General features: G+C 45.1%; 2 protein-coding genes across 2 annotated transcripts in view; one reads left to right on the forward strand and one right to left on the reverse strand.

The window, feature by feature from the left end:
* med15 (mediator complex subunit 15) overlaps positions 1–11376 on the forward strand; it is an 88158-nt gene extending 76782 nt beyond the window's left edge. The window contains exon 19 of the mRNA XM_072368094.1: positions 11366–11376. The gene's annotated coding sequence lies outside the window, so the exon portion shown is untranslated. The remainder of the gene's footprint in view (positions 1–11365) is intronic.
* The window catches only part of LOC140272708 (syntaxin-1B), a 69626-nt gene that overhangs the window by 14811 nt on the left and 36469 nt on the right, over positions 1–18346 (reverse strand). Inside the window, exons 3-4 of the mRNA XM_072368113.1 lie at positions 16798–16897; positions 4280–4354 (exon numbers count right to left, since the gene is read on the reverse strand). Coding sequence (XP_072224214.1) covers positions 4280–4354; positions 16798–16897 — 175 coding nt within the window. The remainder of the gene's footprint in view (positions 1–4279; positions 4355–16797; positions 16898–18346) is intronic.

Below are 18346 nucleotides of genomic sequence, written 5' to 3' on the forward strand. Positions count from 1 at the left end.
GCTTTTTGAAACATTTGAAATGGTGTTCTTATTGTAAACAGCTGTTTCCACCACTAAAATGAACCTTTAGTTCGGTGTCTTTCATGGAGGCTGCTTTGCTCTGATCGGCCCCCATAAGGGAAGTAGATGTTGTTTCCCTCCATATTTCACACTTTTTCTGGTTTAATGTGGTAGAAATGGTGTTTTTGTTCCTGATTTACAGCTTAATGACTCTCTTTATTTCGCTGAATCTTTCCAGCTGACAGGCAGCTTAAACTAAACTGGAATTAAAACCTTCAAAGTTAATCTGACAGCAGAAGAAGTCAGAAGAAATCTCCCTGCAATGTAACACCAGTAAAGGAGGAGATCAGAACTGAGGTTTCCGCTTCCTCAGGATTTAACCTGCAACCATCTTCGTCTCAGAGGGAAGAACAGATGGAGGAAAACCTCCACCCCTGCCTTCTTATCCTGCTCCATCAGCATCTCCTCGTCTCTCTTCTGGAACACACCAATAGTTCAGCGAAGGACGCCGCCGTTTAGACGCTGAGCCGCCGCCGCGCTGCAGCGTTAACCCGTTCAACACGGATTAAACATGAAGGATGAAGGAGACTCGTGGAGCATTACATGTACAAACAGGCTCTGAAATGAATCGATATGCATGAAAATATAGAGCTATTTTGAATAGTTTTTCTTTGAGCCACTTTTCCTCAACCAGCTGGGATTTACACCACAGCCTGTCTGACATATATTTATATATTTATATATAACATTTGTCTTATTTATCACTCATGAGTTGATCTGCATTTATTAATGATTATTTTTTCATTCCTTTATGAATTCATGGCCCAAAGGTTTCTCTGATTAAGTTGTTTTGTTGTGTTTCTGGTTGGATTCTCCCCAACTTTGCTGTAATACCCGCGGCGGCCTGTAGGGGGAGCTGACGGGACGAGCAAACCGACGAAGTCCTGTGAGGTCAGACGGATATTCGTGTCTTTGTGTTTCAGACAAACAGAACCTCTCAGCTGATGATTACCTCATCAGCTGGGACACTGTGTGGCGCCATGGCAACCGGCTGCAGGTGTGTCCTGGTGTCATGTGACTCTGAGTCTCATTTAATGTTTTCCACTCGGTGTGTTTTCTCGCTTATGTGCGTTGTGGGGACCCACATCTGTTTGGTGTCCCTGTGGGGTCCTGACCTGTTCCTGACCTGTGACCTCTGACCTCTGACCTGTTCCTGACCTGTGACCTGTGACCTGTTCCTGACCTGTGACCTCTGACCTGTTCCTGACCTCTAAATGCTTAAATCTTCATTTCAGGTTGTGATGAGGGTGGAGTGAGTCAGTGCCATGTCCTCAGAAGTGCTGAAAGCGCTGGTGTGTGTTTGCTGGCCCAGCTGCTGGATCCACGACGATGACTCAGCAGTATCACACATGCGCTGCTGGTGCATGTGTGCAGCATTTGCTCGTGATTCTGCGTGACAGTGAGATGAAAACTGGGTGAGTAAGCAACAGATTGTCTGTCTCAGGACATCTTTAGTTTAAACAACCAATCTGGCTTCACTTGTTCTGTAAAAGCTGCTAAAACTGTGATGAAGGAAGGAAAATACAGAGAATATGGATGTAAGGAAGATAAAAGCCATGCTCTGAACCCCAAAATATGGGAAGAACAGGACAAAAAAACCTGCTGAGGTGGAGTTCTTCATCACAGCAAAGTGAGGAACGACTTTATTTCAGTTGGTTTGTGGATTATCATAAATTTATGATCATTTAAGTCATTTATTTACTTTGAATTCTTGGTCTAATGACCAGCTTTTCACATAATAAACCATCACATCCTTCCTTCTGCACTTTCATCGTGTCGTGATGGACGAAACACCTGCTCTCCTCTCTGTGAGGTTCCCCAAGGCTTCGTGCTGGGGCCCTTATCTTTGAAATATTCACTAATTCACTGGGTCTGGTTTTATCCATTTTCAGAGGAATGTGTTTTTTCTTTGTTCAGCCGCTTAACTCTGACCTTTGACCCATTCAGGCAGGAAAAAGGCTCCTAACTCAAGGGATGAACCAGTGTTGTGTCGACACAGAACAGACAACTTAGCAAAGAAGCCATTTTAAACTGGATCTTTAGGCACTTTGTCACAAAGACACATCATTTGTTCCCATTTCTTTAGCTGCATCTATGAAAAACAGCAAAGAAAACACAGTTTGACAGACAGAAAATAGGATTTCTGCAGCAACAAGGTGATTCCCAAAGAGCTATTAGCTGAAAACTTGGCATATCTCAGCATGGTGTGGAGTGTGTCCTTAAAACATTTGAGGAAACTGGACAAGTGGAGGACAAAAGAAGAAGTGTCAGGCCTAAAAAACTATCTCCAGCAGATGAACAGGATCTGAAAGTGATGTCCTTAAGAAAGAGGAAAAAATCCAGCTGTGACCTGACAGGACCTGAGAGATGCATCTGGACCTTCAGCTGATCCATCTACTGTTGGCCCAAGCCTCATCAGAAATGGTCTCCATGGAAGGGTGGCTGTCAAGAAGCCGTTCTTAAGGAAGGGAAACAGGGAGAAAAGGCTGAGCTGTGCCAAATGACACAAGAAGTGGACTGAAAATCAGTGGCAACAGGTCTTATGGAGGGATGAATCCTCCCCAGAGCCCGGACCTCAACATTATTGAAGCAGTGTGGGATCATCTGACAGAGAACGGAACAAAAGGCAGCCCACATCCAAAGAAGAGCTTTGGGATGTCCTTCAAGAAGCCTGGAGAACTATTCCTGAAGACTCCTTAAAGAAATGACAGAAAGCTGGTCTCAGAGGGTTCAGGCTGTGTTGGAGAATAAAGGAGCTCAGACCAGAGATTCACTTTAAAGCTGCTGAGAACTGAGAAAAAACTCTGTTTCTGCCTCAGATTCTGGGTTTATGTTCATGTTTGAACATGTTTCAGTGAATCAGAACCATTTAAAGGTTCTGGTTCTGTTATAAACCGGGTTTCAGAGCTTCAGCAGCACAGTAACTCGCTGCTGTTCATCCTCCACATTAAAGCAGCCGCGTCCATCAACCCTCAGCATGAACCAGTGTGTGTTTCTGTAGCTTTAAGCTCATTGGCTCATCTGTCCGTGCACGTGTGTGTGTGCACGTGTGTGTGCACGTGTGTGTGTGCACGTCGCGTTCCTCGCCTTTACAGCTGGATTAATCACCGCCACAGTTTCAGAATAGTTCCTTCTTCTGATGCTGCTGAAGGTCACATGCACGCTCATCCTCATGCACGCTCATCCTCATGCACGCTCATCCACATGCACGCTCATCCACATGCACGCTCATCCTCATGCACGCTCATCCTCATGCACGCTCATCCTCAGAGCGAATGAGCATAAATTCACAGCAGCGCCAGGACCGGTTGGGTCAGAACATGAATATGTGAAGGTCACCTGAGGTCAGCTGAGGTCAGCTGAGGTCAACTGAGGTCACCTGAGGTCAGCTGAGGTCATGTGAGGTCAGCTGAGGTCAGCTGAGGTCAGCTGAGGTCATCTGAGGTCAGCTGAGGTCATGTGAGGTCACCTGGGGTCAGCTGAGGTCACCTGACCAACAGGTGCTGAGATATTTCCTCTGAACACCACCAGAGATCAACTGATGAGTGTTTCTGACTTAAACAGTCATTTTATCTTTATTTAAAAGATGCAGCAGGGTGAGAAACTAAGTGAACCCCTGATCCAGCAGCTTCAGCTGCAGTCCTGTGGCCCAGGTCCATGACCTTTAACCTTTAACATGCTAACTGAAACTAAGTGAACCCCTGATCCAGCAGCTTCAGCTGCAGTCCTGTGGCCCAGGTCCATGACCTTTAACCTTTAACATGCTAACTGAAACTAAGTGAACCCCTGATCCAGCAGCAGTTTGGGACTCATGGAGGTTTAATGTTCTGCTGAACTGAAGCTCTGAAATAATCTCAGACTTATTTTCTACTAACTGCTCTTTGTGTTTAACGTCTCAATAAGTCGCAATAATAATAATAATAATAATAATAATAATAATAATGATAATAATAATAATGATAATAATAATAATGATAATAATAATAATAATAATAATAAGTCGCTGCTCTGTACCTTCTTTATGTCTGAAAAACATCCTGAAGAAAGAAATCTGAAACTAAATGTGAACATCTGAACCCTCGAGTTTAAGCCTCGAGTCAATATAAGTCAGTTTATCGATGCTGAGAACCTCCTTCATCAGAGAAATCCTCCTCATCAGTTACCAGACGATGAACCAACAAAGGTTTCAACTGTCTCTGCGTCAGAGTCTGAGTCCTACCTTTTAATTTTGAGCGAACTTTATTGGCTGTCTTCTTGATGTCAGCTGTGAGGTCCTCCAACTCCTGCTTGGTCTCTGCAAAGAGAAGAAGAAAAGAGGTCGGAAAGGCGTCTGGACCAGAAACTCGGAGTGTTTCAGGTTCATCAGCAAAGATCAAAGCTTTAAAAGTCCCTCAGAGACCCTCAGCTCAGCACAGACCGTGGAGCGATTTAATTCCACTGCAAAGCTTTGCTGCTTAAAACTAATGAAAATCGTGTTTAAACAATCTGATTATTGTAAGAAGCAAAAGATGAACACTGATCTTTAACAGTCATTAAATGACGAAATAGTGAAAAATCCTGCACTTGGTGTGTTCTTTGAACGCACCGTGCAGCTTACAGCACATAAAATATGAAAGATTGACAGTTCAGAACAGAAAAGTAGGAAAAATTCATCGTAAACAATAATTCGACTTCATGAAAGATGATTGAAAAGTGTTGAAGGATCCTCCTGCACTCGGGGGCGTGTTCCAGCTCTGCATCCAATCAAACGCTTCCTCACAGGTTTTAATTCGCATCACTAATGAGGAAGTGGGCGGAGTCTGATCAGACCACTGCAGCTGACCAATCAGAGCTAACCGGGCTTCACTGATCAATAATCTGAAGGTTTAAGAATTAAAGTTGGTTTGACTTTCCCAGCTTCATATTCAGAGTTTGGTGAATTAAAAAGTTTGATCTTAATAGTTTGATTTTATTCAGCAACAAATGTTCAACAGTTTCAGCTTTAAAGTGGAAAAGCTGTTAATCTTGTGCTTTATTTGGTTTATTTTCCCTGGTTAATACTTTCAGAGATATTCTTTCACTGAAGATCTTTAATATTTAAATAAAAAATCAAACAGAATCAGCAGAAATAAATTAAACGAGTCTGAAAACAGTCAAAAACAGTCAAAAACAGACATTTACAACATAAATAACTAAACGCACGTCCTTCATAATCCTTTTTTTAGAAAAACAGCTGATGAATAATTATAATAAAAATAATAAATTCTACTTGAGGTAAATTCTGAGATCATATAAGATTTAGTTTCATGTAAAATAAGTTAATAAGAGAAGAATAAAAATAAAAAACGATGGAAAAATACGTATTTATGACCGAAAAATGAACAAAAACGTGTTCAGTCGTGGAATATATGAATAAATATTACATTATTATTTATGTTGTGTTCTTCAACAGGCTGCAGACAAATGTTTATTCCATTTTCTATCAGTTCGATTATTGATTATCATCATTTTCTATTGATTAGTTTCAGTGAGGTTTAATGTGACAGAAATGAGAATAAAATTTCTATTTGATGGATTCTTTCAGCTAAAACTGGACCTCCGGCAGGATGCAACCCGCTCTGCAGGGGTCAGGAGGGCGAGGAGGAGGCTGTGAAGTCAGAGCAGTGACATCGCATCACGTCGGCCATGTTGGAGGGCGACGGCGAGCAGGAACTGCAGCAGTGCAGTCAGATTTACGAGCGCTGCAGTGCCACTCAGCCTCCTCCACCTCTGACTCACCCTGCTCCTCGTCTGACCGCCTCGCCTTCGCTGCTGCAGCATGCGAGACAACACTGGCCGGTTCTGCTCGGCCCACAAAAGCCGCCTGCATTAAAGTCCAGGCCGCAGAACAAAGATGTCTGCTGGTTCAGTGTTTATGCTGCAGAGTCTGGTGCTGAAGAAGCAGCTCCAGCCTCAGGAACCAGAACCAGGTCTGGGCTCACAGGAACAAGGACACAAAAAGCTAACAGTGCAGACGGCCTGCAGACGGCGTGCAGACGGCGTGCAGACGGCCTGCAGACGGCCTGCAGACGGCCTGCAGACGGCCTGCAGACGGCCTGCAGACGGCCTGCAGACGGCCTGCAGACGGCCTGCAGACGGCCTGCAGACGGCGTGCAGACGGCCTGCAGACGGCGTGCAGACGGCCTTCAGACGGCGTGCAGACGGCCTGCAGACGGCCTGCAGACGGCCTGCAGACGGCCTGCAGACGGCCTGCAGACGGCCTGCAGACGGCGTGCAGACGGCCTGCAGACGGCGTGCAGACGGCCTGCAGACGGCCTGCAGAGATGCGTGCAGACGGCCTGCAGACGGCCTGCAGACGGCCTGCAGAGATGCGTGCAGACGGCCTGCAGAGAAACATCTGAACAGACGATCTTCAGAACAGAGGCAGGAAAGATTTCCAACTTTTCTTCAGTGACAGATTGTTCCTGACGACGGCTCATTATTGGTTATTAGTTTAATTTTCATTTCATTTTATTCATTAGCTTCAGGAGAAGAAGTCGGTCCGAAACCAAAAGGATGAAATGAAATCATCGTGGTGCAAACCGTTTCTGTCAGACTGTCCGAAGGTTTTAACCCTTTGAGGACGTCTGAAGGACAGATTAACGGGGCTTAAATACAGATTTCCTGCAGCTAAAGTTAACCATGTGAACCAAAGAGAGGCGTTTGCAGCTGTTTGTAAACACTCATCACATCGGTTTGGTGTCACGCTGCTTTCTTTGTTCATAAATTTGAACATTTCTTATAATTAGACGTTCTTACAGGTGGAGAATTCCTATTGGTGGATTCCCAACCCTGGACCCTGAACTCCAGGCAGTCACTAAAGGACGGTGTGCTGAAACTTTGTGTTTAAAGTCAGTTTAAATCATTACATCAAAGTTTTCTGACTGTCTCTGGAAGATAAAAAACAACATTCAGACGTGAAAGCCACATAAGGAAAGACAGCGAGTGTTTCGATCGTTAACCAATCAGCATCAACAAGGATGATAATGATGATGAGCAGCACACAGGAAACGCTGTCAGTGTGTTTTATTGATCAGCAGCTGAGAGGGAAACATGATGCACAGCAACATCAACATTAAGTTCATCAGCAAACAATCTGCAGCTGCTCTGATCACCAAAATGTTTCTTTATCTCACATAGTTTTTGTTTAATTTCTTAAGTTAATTCCTTCCTCACTGGTGAAATCACTCACTTTGCTGGGATTTATGTTTAAAGGTGACGTATTGTGTAAAAATTTCCTATTCCTGGGAGCAGATATCAGGGCGTCTGAAGTGTAAAACTCCTTCTTCCTGTTCCTGGGAGCATATATCAGGGCGTCTGAAGTGTAAAACTCCTTCTTCCTGTTCCTGGGAGCATATATCAGGGCGTCTGAAGTGTAAAACTCCTTCTTCCTGTTCCTAGGAGCATATATCAGGGCGTCTGAAGTGTAAAACTCCTTCTTCCTGCTCCTGGGAGCATATATCAGGGCGTCTGAAGTGTAAAACTCCTTCTTCCTGCTCCTGGGAGCAGATATCAGGGCGTCTGAAGTGTAAAACTCCTTCTTCCTGCTCCTGGGAGCATATATCAGGGCGTCTGAAGTGTAAAACTCCTTCTTCCTGCTCCTGGGAGCATATATCAGGGCGTCTGAAGTGTAAAACTCCTTCTTCCTGCTCCTGGGAGCAGATATCAGGGCGTCTGAAGTGTAAAACTCCTTCTTCCTGCTCCTGGGAGCATATATCAGGGCGTCTGAAGTGTAAAACTCCTTCTTCCTGCTCCTGGGAGCATATATCAGGGCGTCTGAAGTGTAAAACTCCTTCTTCCTGCTCCTGGGAGCATATATCAGGGCGTCTGAAGTGTAAAACTCCTTCTTCCTGTTCCTGGGAGCATATATCAGGGCGTCTGAAGTGTAAAACTCCTTCTTCCTGCTCCTGGGAGCATATATCAGGGCGTCTGAAGTGTAAAACTCCTTCTTCCTGCTCCTGGGAGCAGATATCAGGGCGTCTGAAGTGTAAAACTCCTTCTTCCTGCTCCTGGGAGCATATATCAGGGCGTCTGAAGTGTAAAACTCCTTCTTCCTGCTCCTGGGAGCAGATATCAGGGCGTCTGAAGTGTAAAACTCCTTCTTCCTGCTCCTGGGAGCATATATCAGGGCGTCTGAAGTGTAAAACTCCTTCTTCCTGCTCCTGGGAGCATATATCAGGGCGTCTGAAGTGTAAAACTCCTTCTTCCTGTTCCTGGGAGCATATATCAGGGCGTCTGAAGTGTAAAACTCCTTCTTCCTGCTCCTGGGAGCATATATCAGGGCGTCTGAAGTGTAAAACTCCTTCTTCCTGTTCCTAGGAGCATATATCAGGGAGTCTGAGGTGTAAAACTCCTTCTTCCTGTTCCTGGGAGCATATATCAGGGCGTCTGAAGTGTAAAACTCCTTCTTCCTGTTCCTGGGAGCATATATCAGGGCGTCTGAAGTGTAAAACTCCTTCTTCCTGCTCCTGGGAGCAGATATCAGGGCGTCTGAGGTGTAAAACTCCTTCTTCCTGTTCCTGGGAGCATATATCAGGGCGTCTGAGGTGTAAAACTCCTTCTTCCTGCTCCTGGGAGCATATATCAGGGCGTCTGAAGTGTAAAACTCCTTCTTCCTGCTCCTGGGAGCATATATCAGGGCGTCTGAAGTGTAAAACTCCTTCTTCCTGCTCCTGGGAGCATATATCAGGGCGTCTGAAGTGTAAAACTCCTTCTTCCTGTTCCTGGGAGCATATATCAGGGCGTCTGAAGTGTAAAACTCCTTCTTCCTGTTCCTGGGAGCATATATCAGGGCGTCTGAGGTGTAAAACTCCTTCTTCCTGCTCCTGGGAGCATATATCAGGGCGTCTGAAGTGTAAAACTCCTTCTTCCTGCTCCTGGGAGCAGATATCAGGGCGTCTGAAGTGTAAAACTCCTTCTTCCTGCTCCTGGGAGCAGATATCAGGGCGTCTGAAGTGTAAAACTCCTTCTTCCTGCTCCTGGGAGCATATATCAGGGCGTCTGAAGTGTAAAACTCCTTCTTCCTGTTCCTAGGAGCATATATCAGGGCGTCTGAAGTGTAAAACTCCTTCTTCCTGTTCCTGGGAGCATATATCAGGGCATCTGAAGTGTAAAACTCCTTCTTCCTGTTCCTGGGAGCATATATCAGGGCGTCTGAAGTGTAAAACTCCTTCTTCCTGCTCCTGGGAGCAGATATCAGGGCGTCTGAAGTGTAAAACTCCTTCTTCCTGTTCCTGGGAGCTTATATCAGGGCGTCTGAAGTGTAAAACTCCTTCTTCCTGTTCCTAGGAGCATATATCAGGGCGTCTGAAGTGTAAAACTCCTTCTTCCTGTTCCTGGGAGCATATATCAGGGCGTCTGAAGTGTAAAACTCCTTCTTCCTGTTCCTGGGAGCATATATCAGGGCGTCTGAAGTGTAAAACTCCTTCTTCCTGTTCCTGGGAGCATATATCAGGGCGTCTGAAGTGTAAAAATCCTTCTTCCTGCTCCTGGGAGCATATATCAGGGCGTCTGAAGTGTAAAACTCCTTCTTCCTGTTCCTGGGAGCATATATCAGGGCGTCTGAAGTGTAAAACTCCTTCTTCCTGCTCCTGGGAGCATATATCAGGGCGTCTGAAGTGTAAAACTCCTTCTTCCTGCTCCTGGGAGCAGATATCAGGGCGTCTGAAGTGTAAAACTCCTTCTTCCTGTTCCTGGGAGCATATATCAGGGCGTCTGAAGTGTAAAACTCCTTCTTCCTGTTCCTGGGAGCATATATCAGGGCGTCTGAAGTGTAAAACTCCTTCTTCCTGCTCCTGGGAGCAGATATCAGGGCGTCTGAAGTGTAAAACTCCTTCTTCCTGTTCCTGGGAGCATATATCAGGGCGTCTGAAGTGTAAAACTCCTTCTTCCTGCTCCTGGGAGCAGATATCAGGGCGTCTGAAGTGTAAAACTCCTTCTTCCTGTTCCTGGGAGCATATATCAGGGCGTCTGAAGTGTAAAACTCCTTCTTCCTGCTCCTGGGAGCATATATCAGGGCGTCTGAAGTGTAAAACTCCTTCTTCCTGTTCCTGGGAGCATATATCAGGGCATCTGAAGTGTAAAACTCCTTCTTCCTGCTCCTGGGAGCATATATCAGGGCGTCTGAAGTGTAAAACTCCTTCTTCCTGCTCCTGGGAGCAGATATCAGGGCGTCTGAAGTGTAAAACTCCTTCTTCCTGCTCCTGGGAGCAGATATCAGGGCGTCTGAAGTGTAAAACTCCTTCTTCCTGTAACTTCTTCTTCAGTAAATTTGGTCTTTTTGTATGATATGTACAAAATCAAATCAATATAAACAGGAAGGCAGAGATTTCTTATATTTCTTATATATATATATGTATAATATAACTGAGTTGGTGCCTCTTTATCATTGTTTGTTGACATTCTCTCTGAATGCAGGAGTTTTAGTCTTTTTGTGAATGAAAGTGGATCTTTAGAGTCTGCAGGTATCAGATGACTTGACTTCCTGTCAGCAGAAAGATGACGTCATCAGAAGAAAGAGAAGGAAGAAGAGAGATAAATAAGATGATGATGTGAGGAGGAAGTCTTTTTGAATGGCTGTGGTTTGGAGACAGATCTGCTTTTGTACTCCTCTGCTCCAACTACATTTCCCATCATGCATTATTCAGGCAGAAACACTGGAGTGCATTTTGCACCAGCTGAGCGCAGCTGACCCAGAACTGAGGAGGAGAGGAAGAAAGAAAGCGACATGTTTTCACCAGGAGGAAGAAGACGAGTCGGAGCCTTCCACTTTGATAAATCAGACTCTGATTTCTGGCTCTGCGTGCATCACATGATCGTGTTTTTCAGGACTGGTCTTCATCCTCCCTGCAGCTCCTCACCCTCACATTTCTTCCTCCTACAAACTGAACTCACACTGGTCATAAAGTGCTGTGACCTCTCTGCGGCTGTGAGGATCCTTTAGTCTGTTATTCCAGCCACAATCACCAGAGTCACAGCTTAGAAGTGAAAGATTTACACTCATTTTACACCAGATTGTCTGTGGTGGGAAAATCACTTCCTGAAGTCAGATTTTAAGACTTTATGAAATGAAACAACTTAGATTTTCTAATTCTTTCAGTATCTTTTCCTCAGTGGTGGTTTTTGACTTGTTGTAATTGTTTTTCCACTTTCAAGTCGTGTTGTTAAATTTTAAAGTTGTATTTTTCCTTCCTGGTGGTTTCGGGACCTTTTTTTCCTTAGTTAGTGTCTTTGTTTCTGTTCAACTTTCTAAATCTTATCCTTTTCCCTCTCTGGAGGTTTTGTTCAGGCACTGAAGTCATTTATTCTTCGGTTTCTTCTCAGAAGGTTTCTAGATTTCTAGATTCAATTATGAATTCATTGTTTGAGGAACTTTTTTTTGCCATTTTGGCTCTTTAACGGCTTCTTTCTTTCTCTTTCTGGATGAGATTATTCAGGTTGGGGAATAAAATCTGGTCTGATTTGCTCATCTGAGGCGAGGATGAAGAACGTTTTACCATAACATAACAACCGGTCAAACTTTGGTCTGATTTGGCTTCATTTTAACCATAATCAGCTAAATTCAGTGTTGTTTGGTTTCATTGAAGCTGCTCTGATCACAGTTTGGTTTTGAGTCGATCGAATCATAATTATCTCCACTTTTTGGGTAAAAACCCAAAGATCTTCCTTTCAGGGCCTTTTTTCCCCTCCTGTGCTGCAGAGGAAGCCAGTGGAGCAGACCTGTGGGTGTGTTTGTGCTCAGGGATGCTGTACTTTCATGTTTCCGGGCCCCTGGGGGCCGAGTCGCTCATACTCACATGTCCTCGGCGGTTCAGCTCTGCTCCTCCTCTGAGCTCAACGTCACCTCATGCAGTTTAAATAAGGAAACTTCACAGCAGCATGCAGCAGAAAACACGACAGAGAGGAAGAACGACGAAGAGGGGGAGGAAACAAGGAGAGCAGGGAGAACAGAAGCATCATTTATCATGCAACGACCAGGCAGAAACATCAACATGCAACATGCAGAACAGCTGAAATAAAGAAAACCACGAGAAGCTGCTGAGGGAGTCCAGCTCAGAGTTCTGAACCGGACAGAACCAGAACCTGGGACCAAACCCATCACAGAGGAAGTGTCACATTTAGCTTCTGAACCTCTTTGGTTTGTTTTCCAGAACTTTTCTGATTCTGACCATGAATCTGAGCGGCTTCACGGAAAACTACAGTTCCCATGATGCAGCACTGATGCATGATGGTTAGAAATGTTGCTCTGGGCCTTTTCTCACACCAAGTCCGGGCTTGTTTGTGTTGGAAGCAGAACTCCCGGGGACGCCATGTCGAAGCTAAGCTCAGCTCAGGTTATTTCTCCTTCATCTCCACAGGAATAAAACAGTCGTGATGCTCTGGTTGTGTTTTCCCTGTTAGATACATCATCATTAATCACTAATAATATCTGCATTTCTTGTGGAAGGCAGCAGTGGACAAGTCTGTTTTTAGTGAGGGAGCAAAGAAGCCTTTAAAAGAGACGGGACGGTCGGCGCCATGAAGCCGAGGAGGAAGCAGCAGAACTGAGTCACTGCTCCGAAAACATCAAAGAAACATCAAAGCTAACTTTGAAATCGACTTTAACTCATTTATTCGACCTCATATTGGAAGATTAAACAGCTGCATCACCTCCTAAAAGGTTGAGAAACACTGGAATACTTCCAGAATCAGCTGAAAACCAGCCCCAAGTCCACTGAAGGCACCTGCATATGCAGCCAGGGTGAAGGGGGCGGAGCCAGGACCTGGTTCCTGGTTCCTGGTACCTGGTTCCTGGTTCCTGGTACCTGGTACCTGGTTCCTGGTACCTGGTTCCTGGTTCCTGGTACCTGGTTCCTGGTACCTGGTTCCTGGTTCCTGGTACCTGGTTCCTGGTTCCTGGTACCTGGTTCCTGGTTCCTGGTTCCTGGTACCTGGTTCCTGGTACCTGGTTCCTGGTTCCTGGTTCCTGGTACCTGGTTCCTGGTACCTGGTTCCTGGTTCCTGGTACCTGGTTCCTGGTACCTGGTTCCTGGTTCCTGGTACCTGGTTCCTGGTACCTGGTTCCTGGTTCCTGGTTCCTGGTACCTGGTTCCTGGTACCTGGTTCCTGGTTCCTGGTACCTGGTTCCTGGTTCCTGGTACCTGGTTCCTGGTTCCTGGTTCCTGGTACCTGGTTCCTGGTTCCTGGTACCTGGTTCCTGGTTCCTGGTCTGCGTACCGGTCTGAATCCGTCACTCGTTGTGTTTGCACAGCTGGAGTTAAAGTCCGAACCGGACATTTCAACGTAAACCCAGAAGCCTGAGAGTGGAATTGATTTATTGATCAAAGTTAGATGTTGTAATTTGAATATTTAACTCTGACTCTGAACCATTCTACCAGAGCAGAACGGAGTCGAATCCTGGGTGGCTGTGAAAGTGGAAAAGTGAAAAGACGTCGAGCTGCGAGGGTCGACATCTTCTCATAACCACGCCATCTCAGCTGGGAGCGAGTCGGTTTTTGTTTTAAAGCTTTTGTTGTGAAACTGGGTTTGGGTAAAAAGTACCGTGGCTTCGTAACGAGAGGCCAAAGGTGACGTCAGGTGTCTGATTCTCTGTCGCTGCAAAACAAACAAGCTGCCAAAAACTGTCTGTTTTTTACGGCTCTGCGGGTTAAATCGTCACATGGTTGACGCTCGGTCAGTTTTCTGTCCGACTTCACCCAGACTCGCTCTGATGTCACAGGAATGAAGGCCAGGTTATTCTAACCGTACTCCAGGTGTTTCACGACTTCCTGTTTCGATTGAAACTCTTCTTCTTGTCTCTGCTCTCTGCTGCCACCTGCTGTTCAGCTCCAGCCTCAGCCAGTGGTTCCTGGTGGTATTGCATCTTAATTTTCTTCTAAACTGCAGCTCGAGTCGCATCAGAACGAATCAGAACCACCGTAGCAAGGCTTTGTATGAATTGGACCAATCTGGATTTGATTAGATTCAGATTTATATTGAATTGGATTGTAATTTAACTGAATGGGGCTGTTTCTTTGAGCAAACGCTGTAGTTCACAACACTGTGGAGTATTTAATGAGTAAAGACGATGAGTTGCTTTCTTTCTGAGCGGGTTCTGAGTCAATGTTCGGACCGGGTCTCTGTGATAAAGATTTCCTGCACCTGCTCAGAAAGAGTTCTGATTCTGGGACTGAAAAGGTTAAAATCAGGGTTTGACTCGTCTTTGTGGGACTGAATCTGGCCCCCGACCATCTGAAGGTTGTTCTGGGTGAACCTGCTGCAGACCGGAGCCCCGAAGGCGGTTCTGTCTCCGTCCGAGTCAGACTAAGCCGGGTCTGGAGGGCGGACGGTTGCAGCAGCGTGCTTCTCACAGCACAGCGTTGGCTGCAGGCCTCAGCGGTGACATTGAGTCAGTGTTGCTGAGTCACAGCGAGTCGGGTCTGTTGGACGCACTGCAGCTCTCAGCTCGCTCAGCCTCAGCCCGAAAAGCCTTTATTTTCTCCTCAGGTGTCCAGAGGAGCGGCGGAGTGATGGATGGCAGCGCTCTGCCAGCTCATCAACAGAATATTCAACATCCCTCACACAAAGACGTGTCCAGGCTGCTGGAAAAGTAGTCCCGGCCCGGGGTGTGAGCCGGTCAGGACACCAGAGACAGTAACGTTCATCACATGTTAACTGGCCCCAGGGTGGATGGTTCCATCCCAGAAGGTGAGTTATTCTGCCTGACTGGATGTGACACGTTCAGCTGGTAAAACCCCGTCAGAACAGGCGTTTGGACCAGAACCCGAGCAGCACCATCTGAACACACTGAGAGAAAACAGGACTGCGGAAAATGATTATTTAGGTAATTGAGAATTCTATTGATTATTCGGTCGATTCATTGATTAATCGGATAAGAAACTTTTGAATAAAAACTATTAAAAAGGGGAAAACTGACATTATGAACCAGCTTTCAGCCACAGTTATTCCTCGGTGATATGACCAAAAACATCCCTCCTCCTGATACTGATCACAGGACTATAGAACAGCAGCTATTAGCTTTCGAGCTAACATCCAGCTGTGCTAACACCTGTTAGCTTCTCTCCTGCTGTTTCTGCTTTCATAAACTGTATTTTAATGCAGCTGAAATCCTAATAAAGCCTCTTATTTCCTGTTTTATTGTCTGTAATCAGACATCACAGTGACTCAGAATAACAGCAGTTAAAATTAACCTTAACCAGCTGCCTCTGATTTTATAGATACAACAGGTCTGATAAAATGAGCTGTTTTTACTCTGGTTGGACTTTGATGGGACTCAGAATATTAGCTCACATTAACAGCTTAAGCTGCTCTGATGGACACATTAAGGACAATATGATGCTGTGCTTGTGCTAGCAGGTAGTTCTGGTGACATTTCAACAGAAATTAGCCACTATTTGTCCAACACGATAAACACAAGTTGCCTCAGCTTTCTTCTGTTCTCCGCTAGCTTCCTTCTGTTCTCTGCTAGCTTCCTTCTGTTCTCTGCTAGCTTCCTTCTGTTCTCCGCTTGCTTCCTTCTGTTCTCTGCTAGCTTCCTTCTGTTCTCTGCTAACTTCCTTCTGTTCTCTGCTAGCTTCCTTCTGTTCTCTGCTAGCTTCCTTCTGTTCTCTGCTAACTTCCTTCTGTTCTCTGCTAGCTTCCTTCTGTTCTCTGCTAACTTCCTTCTGTTCTCTGCTAGCTTCCTTCTGTTCTCCGCTAGCTTCCTTCTGTTCTCTGCTAGCTTTCTTCTGTTCTCCGCTAGCTTCCTTCTGTTCTCCGCTAACTTCCTTCTGTTCTCCGCTAACTTCCTTCTGTTCTCCGCTAACTTCCTTCTGTTCTCTGCTAGCTTCCTTCTGTTCTCTGCTAGCTTTCTTCTGTTCTCCGCTAACTTCCTTCTGTTCTCTGCTAGCTTCCTTCTGTTCTCCGCTTGCTTCCTTCTGTCCTCTGCTAGCTTCCTTCTGTTCTCTGCTAGCTTCCTTCTGTTCTCTGCTAGCTTCCTTCTGTTCTCCGCTAGCTTCCTTTTGTTCTCTATTAGCTTCCTTCTGTTCTCTGCTAGCTTCCTTCTGTTCTCTGCTAACTTCCTTCTGTTCTCTGCTAGCTTTCTTCTGTTTTCCGCTAGCTTTCTTCTGTTCTCCGTTAGCTTTCTTCTGTTCTCTGCTAGCTCCCCTCTGTTATCTTCTAGCGTCCTTCTCAACTAACAAGCCGGCTGATTTCCATTAAAATGCTAACATGAAATGTTCCCTTGTGTTTGTTCCTCTCAGTGGACTCGATGTGTGAACTGGCTGCTTTCTGCTGAGATGCTGTAACATTGACGTTGTGCTATCGTGCTAAGCTAACTGGCTTTTACAATGGACACACTGTGCAGTATTTTCCCTTCACTTTTCTTTGAAATGCTCCCAAACTTTAGACATTTTTCCTCTTTTTCTCTGGTTTTGCTCCTTGTTATTTTCTCCGGTTTCCTCCATCAGATCCAGCTGCAAACGTTGTGCGACAGTAATAACTGTCCGTGTGAAACTGTAATTACAGATTTATTCGAGCTATTGAACCGAAGGCAGAGAGGGTCTTGGTGATCATGTGACCCTCTTATCTGAGCGTTAGCCTGTTTCAGCTCCTTCCTGGTTGTCTTGGTTCCATGTTTGAAGTCCAGCGGCTGTGACTAAGGGAAGGTGCTGGTTCCCCACCACACTACCAGGATGTTTGGGGTGAGGATGCTGCTGTTGTGCGACTGTGTGGCGGTCTTACTTTCGTCAGGGTTGGGCGCGGCCAGGATGGCGCTGTGCTGCTTCTTCACCTGCTCCACATCCTCTGACAGCTTCTCTATGCAGCCTCTGATCTCCTCCACCTGAACAAACACGAAGATGGAGGTCAAGACAACACATCAACTCACGATCCAATAAGCTTCATCCAGTCATAGTAACTTATTCATAAGAAGTGTTTCTTACTGATGAAAGAAAAATACAACCAGCAAAACTTTAGCAACAAACTTTTAAATCTGAGACAAAGACATTCATCTGGAGGAGGGGAATCTGTGGTTATTCATCACAGTTTTTCCTTTGATTGAATCTAAACCGAAGCATCTGTTGATTGAAACTAAAGGAAACATATTTATTCTATTTAATCTGTAGGTTACAATAATTAACTAACTTTTAATGACAGATTGGGTTCAAATCAGCCATGAAAACAGTCTGAATGATTTCTATTCCACAGCCGGGGCCTAAAATGTTTCAGGTTTTTTATTTTTCATCATTTTATTTCTTATTATTTATCAGTTGTTAGATTTCAGATCTGCTACAAAGTAAATCTTTTAGCACACTGTAATGTTTCCTTTCCTCCTGACAACACTTCTAATGAAGATGTTCTCTTCAGTATCAAAGAGAGGTCGCTTTAAGCTGCCATAAATAATATATAAATAATAAATATATTAAAAATAAATGAAATAAATAATAAATAATACACCAGCAGGTGATTAAACATACATCTGTGTCCAGGACAAGATTCTGCTAACACAACACATAAGGTTTTGTTTGAGCCTTGGTTACTATTTCTCTGTAAGAGGTAGGAATCACCATAGCAACCAGTGACTCAGCAGGTCCTTCTTTCTTCTTTCTATGTTAAATATTCCATCATGGCTGCCCCCACAGACCCTGCACGATTTCAGATATTGTGTCATCTCTGATCAGAACATGTCAAATAGGAGCATTAAGGGAGACTTTTTGTAGTCAGTGAACTTTAAGGTGTCATATTGTGTAAAATGGGAGCATATATCAGGGCGTCTGAAGTGTAAAACTCCTTCTTCCTGCTCCTGGGAGCATATATCAGGGCGTCTGAAGTGTAAAACTCCTTCTTCCTGCTCCTGGGAGCAGATATCAGGGCGTCTGAAGTGTAAAACTCCTTCTTCCTGTTCCTGGGAGCATATATCAGGGCGTCTGAAGAGTAAAACTCCTTCTTCCTGTTCCTGGGAGCATATATCAGGGCGTCTGAAGTGTAAAACTCCTTCTTCCTGCTCCTGGGAGCAGATATCAGGGCGTCTGAAGTGTAAAACTCCTTCTTCCTGCTCCTGGGAGCATATATCAGGGCGTCTGAAGTGTAAAACTCCTTCTTCCTGTTCCTGGGAGCATATATCAGGGCGTCTGAAGTGTAAAACTCCTTCTTCCTGTTCCTGGGAGCATATATCAGGGCGTCTGAAGTGTAAAACTCCTTCTTCCTGCTCCTGGGAGCATATATCAGGGCGTCTGAAGTGTAAAACTCCTTCTTCCTGCTCCTGGGAGCAGATATCAGGGCGTCTGAAGTG

The sequence above is a fragment of the Leuresthes tenuis genome, unplaced genomic scaffold, assembly GCF_036924035.1.
Source record: "Leuresthes tenuis unplaced genomic scaffold, fLeuTen1.0.hap1 SCAF_17, whole genome shotgun sequence".
Lineage (NCBI taxonomy): Eukaryota > Metazoa > Chordata > Actinopteri > Atheriniformes > Atherinopsidae > Leuresthes > Leuresthes tenuis.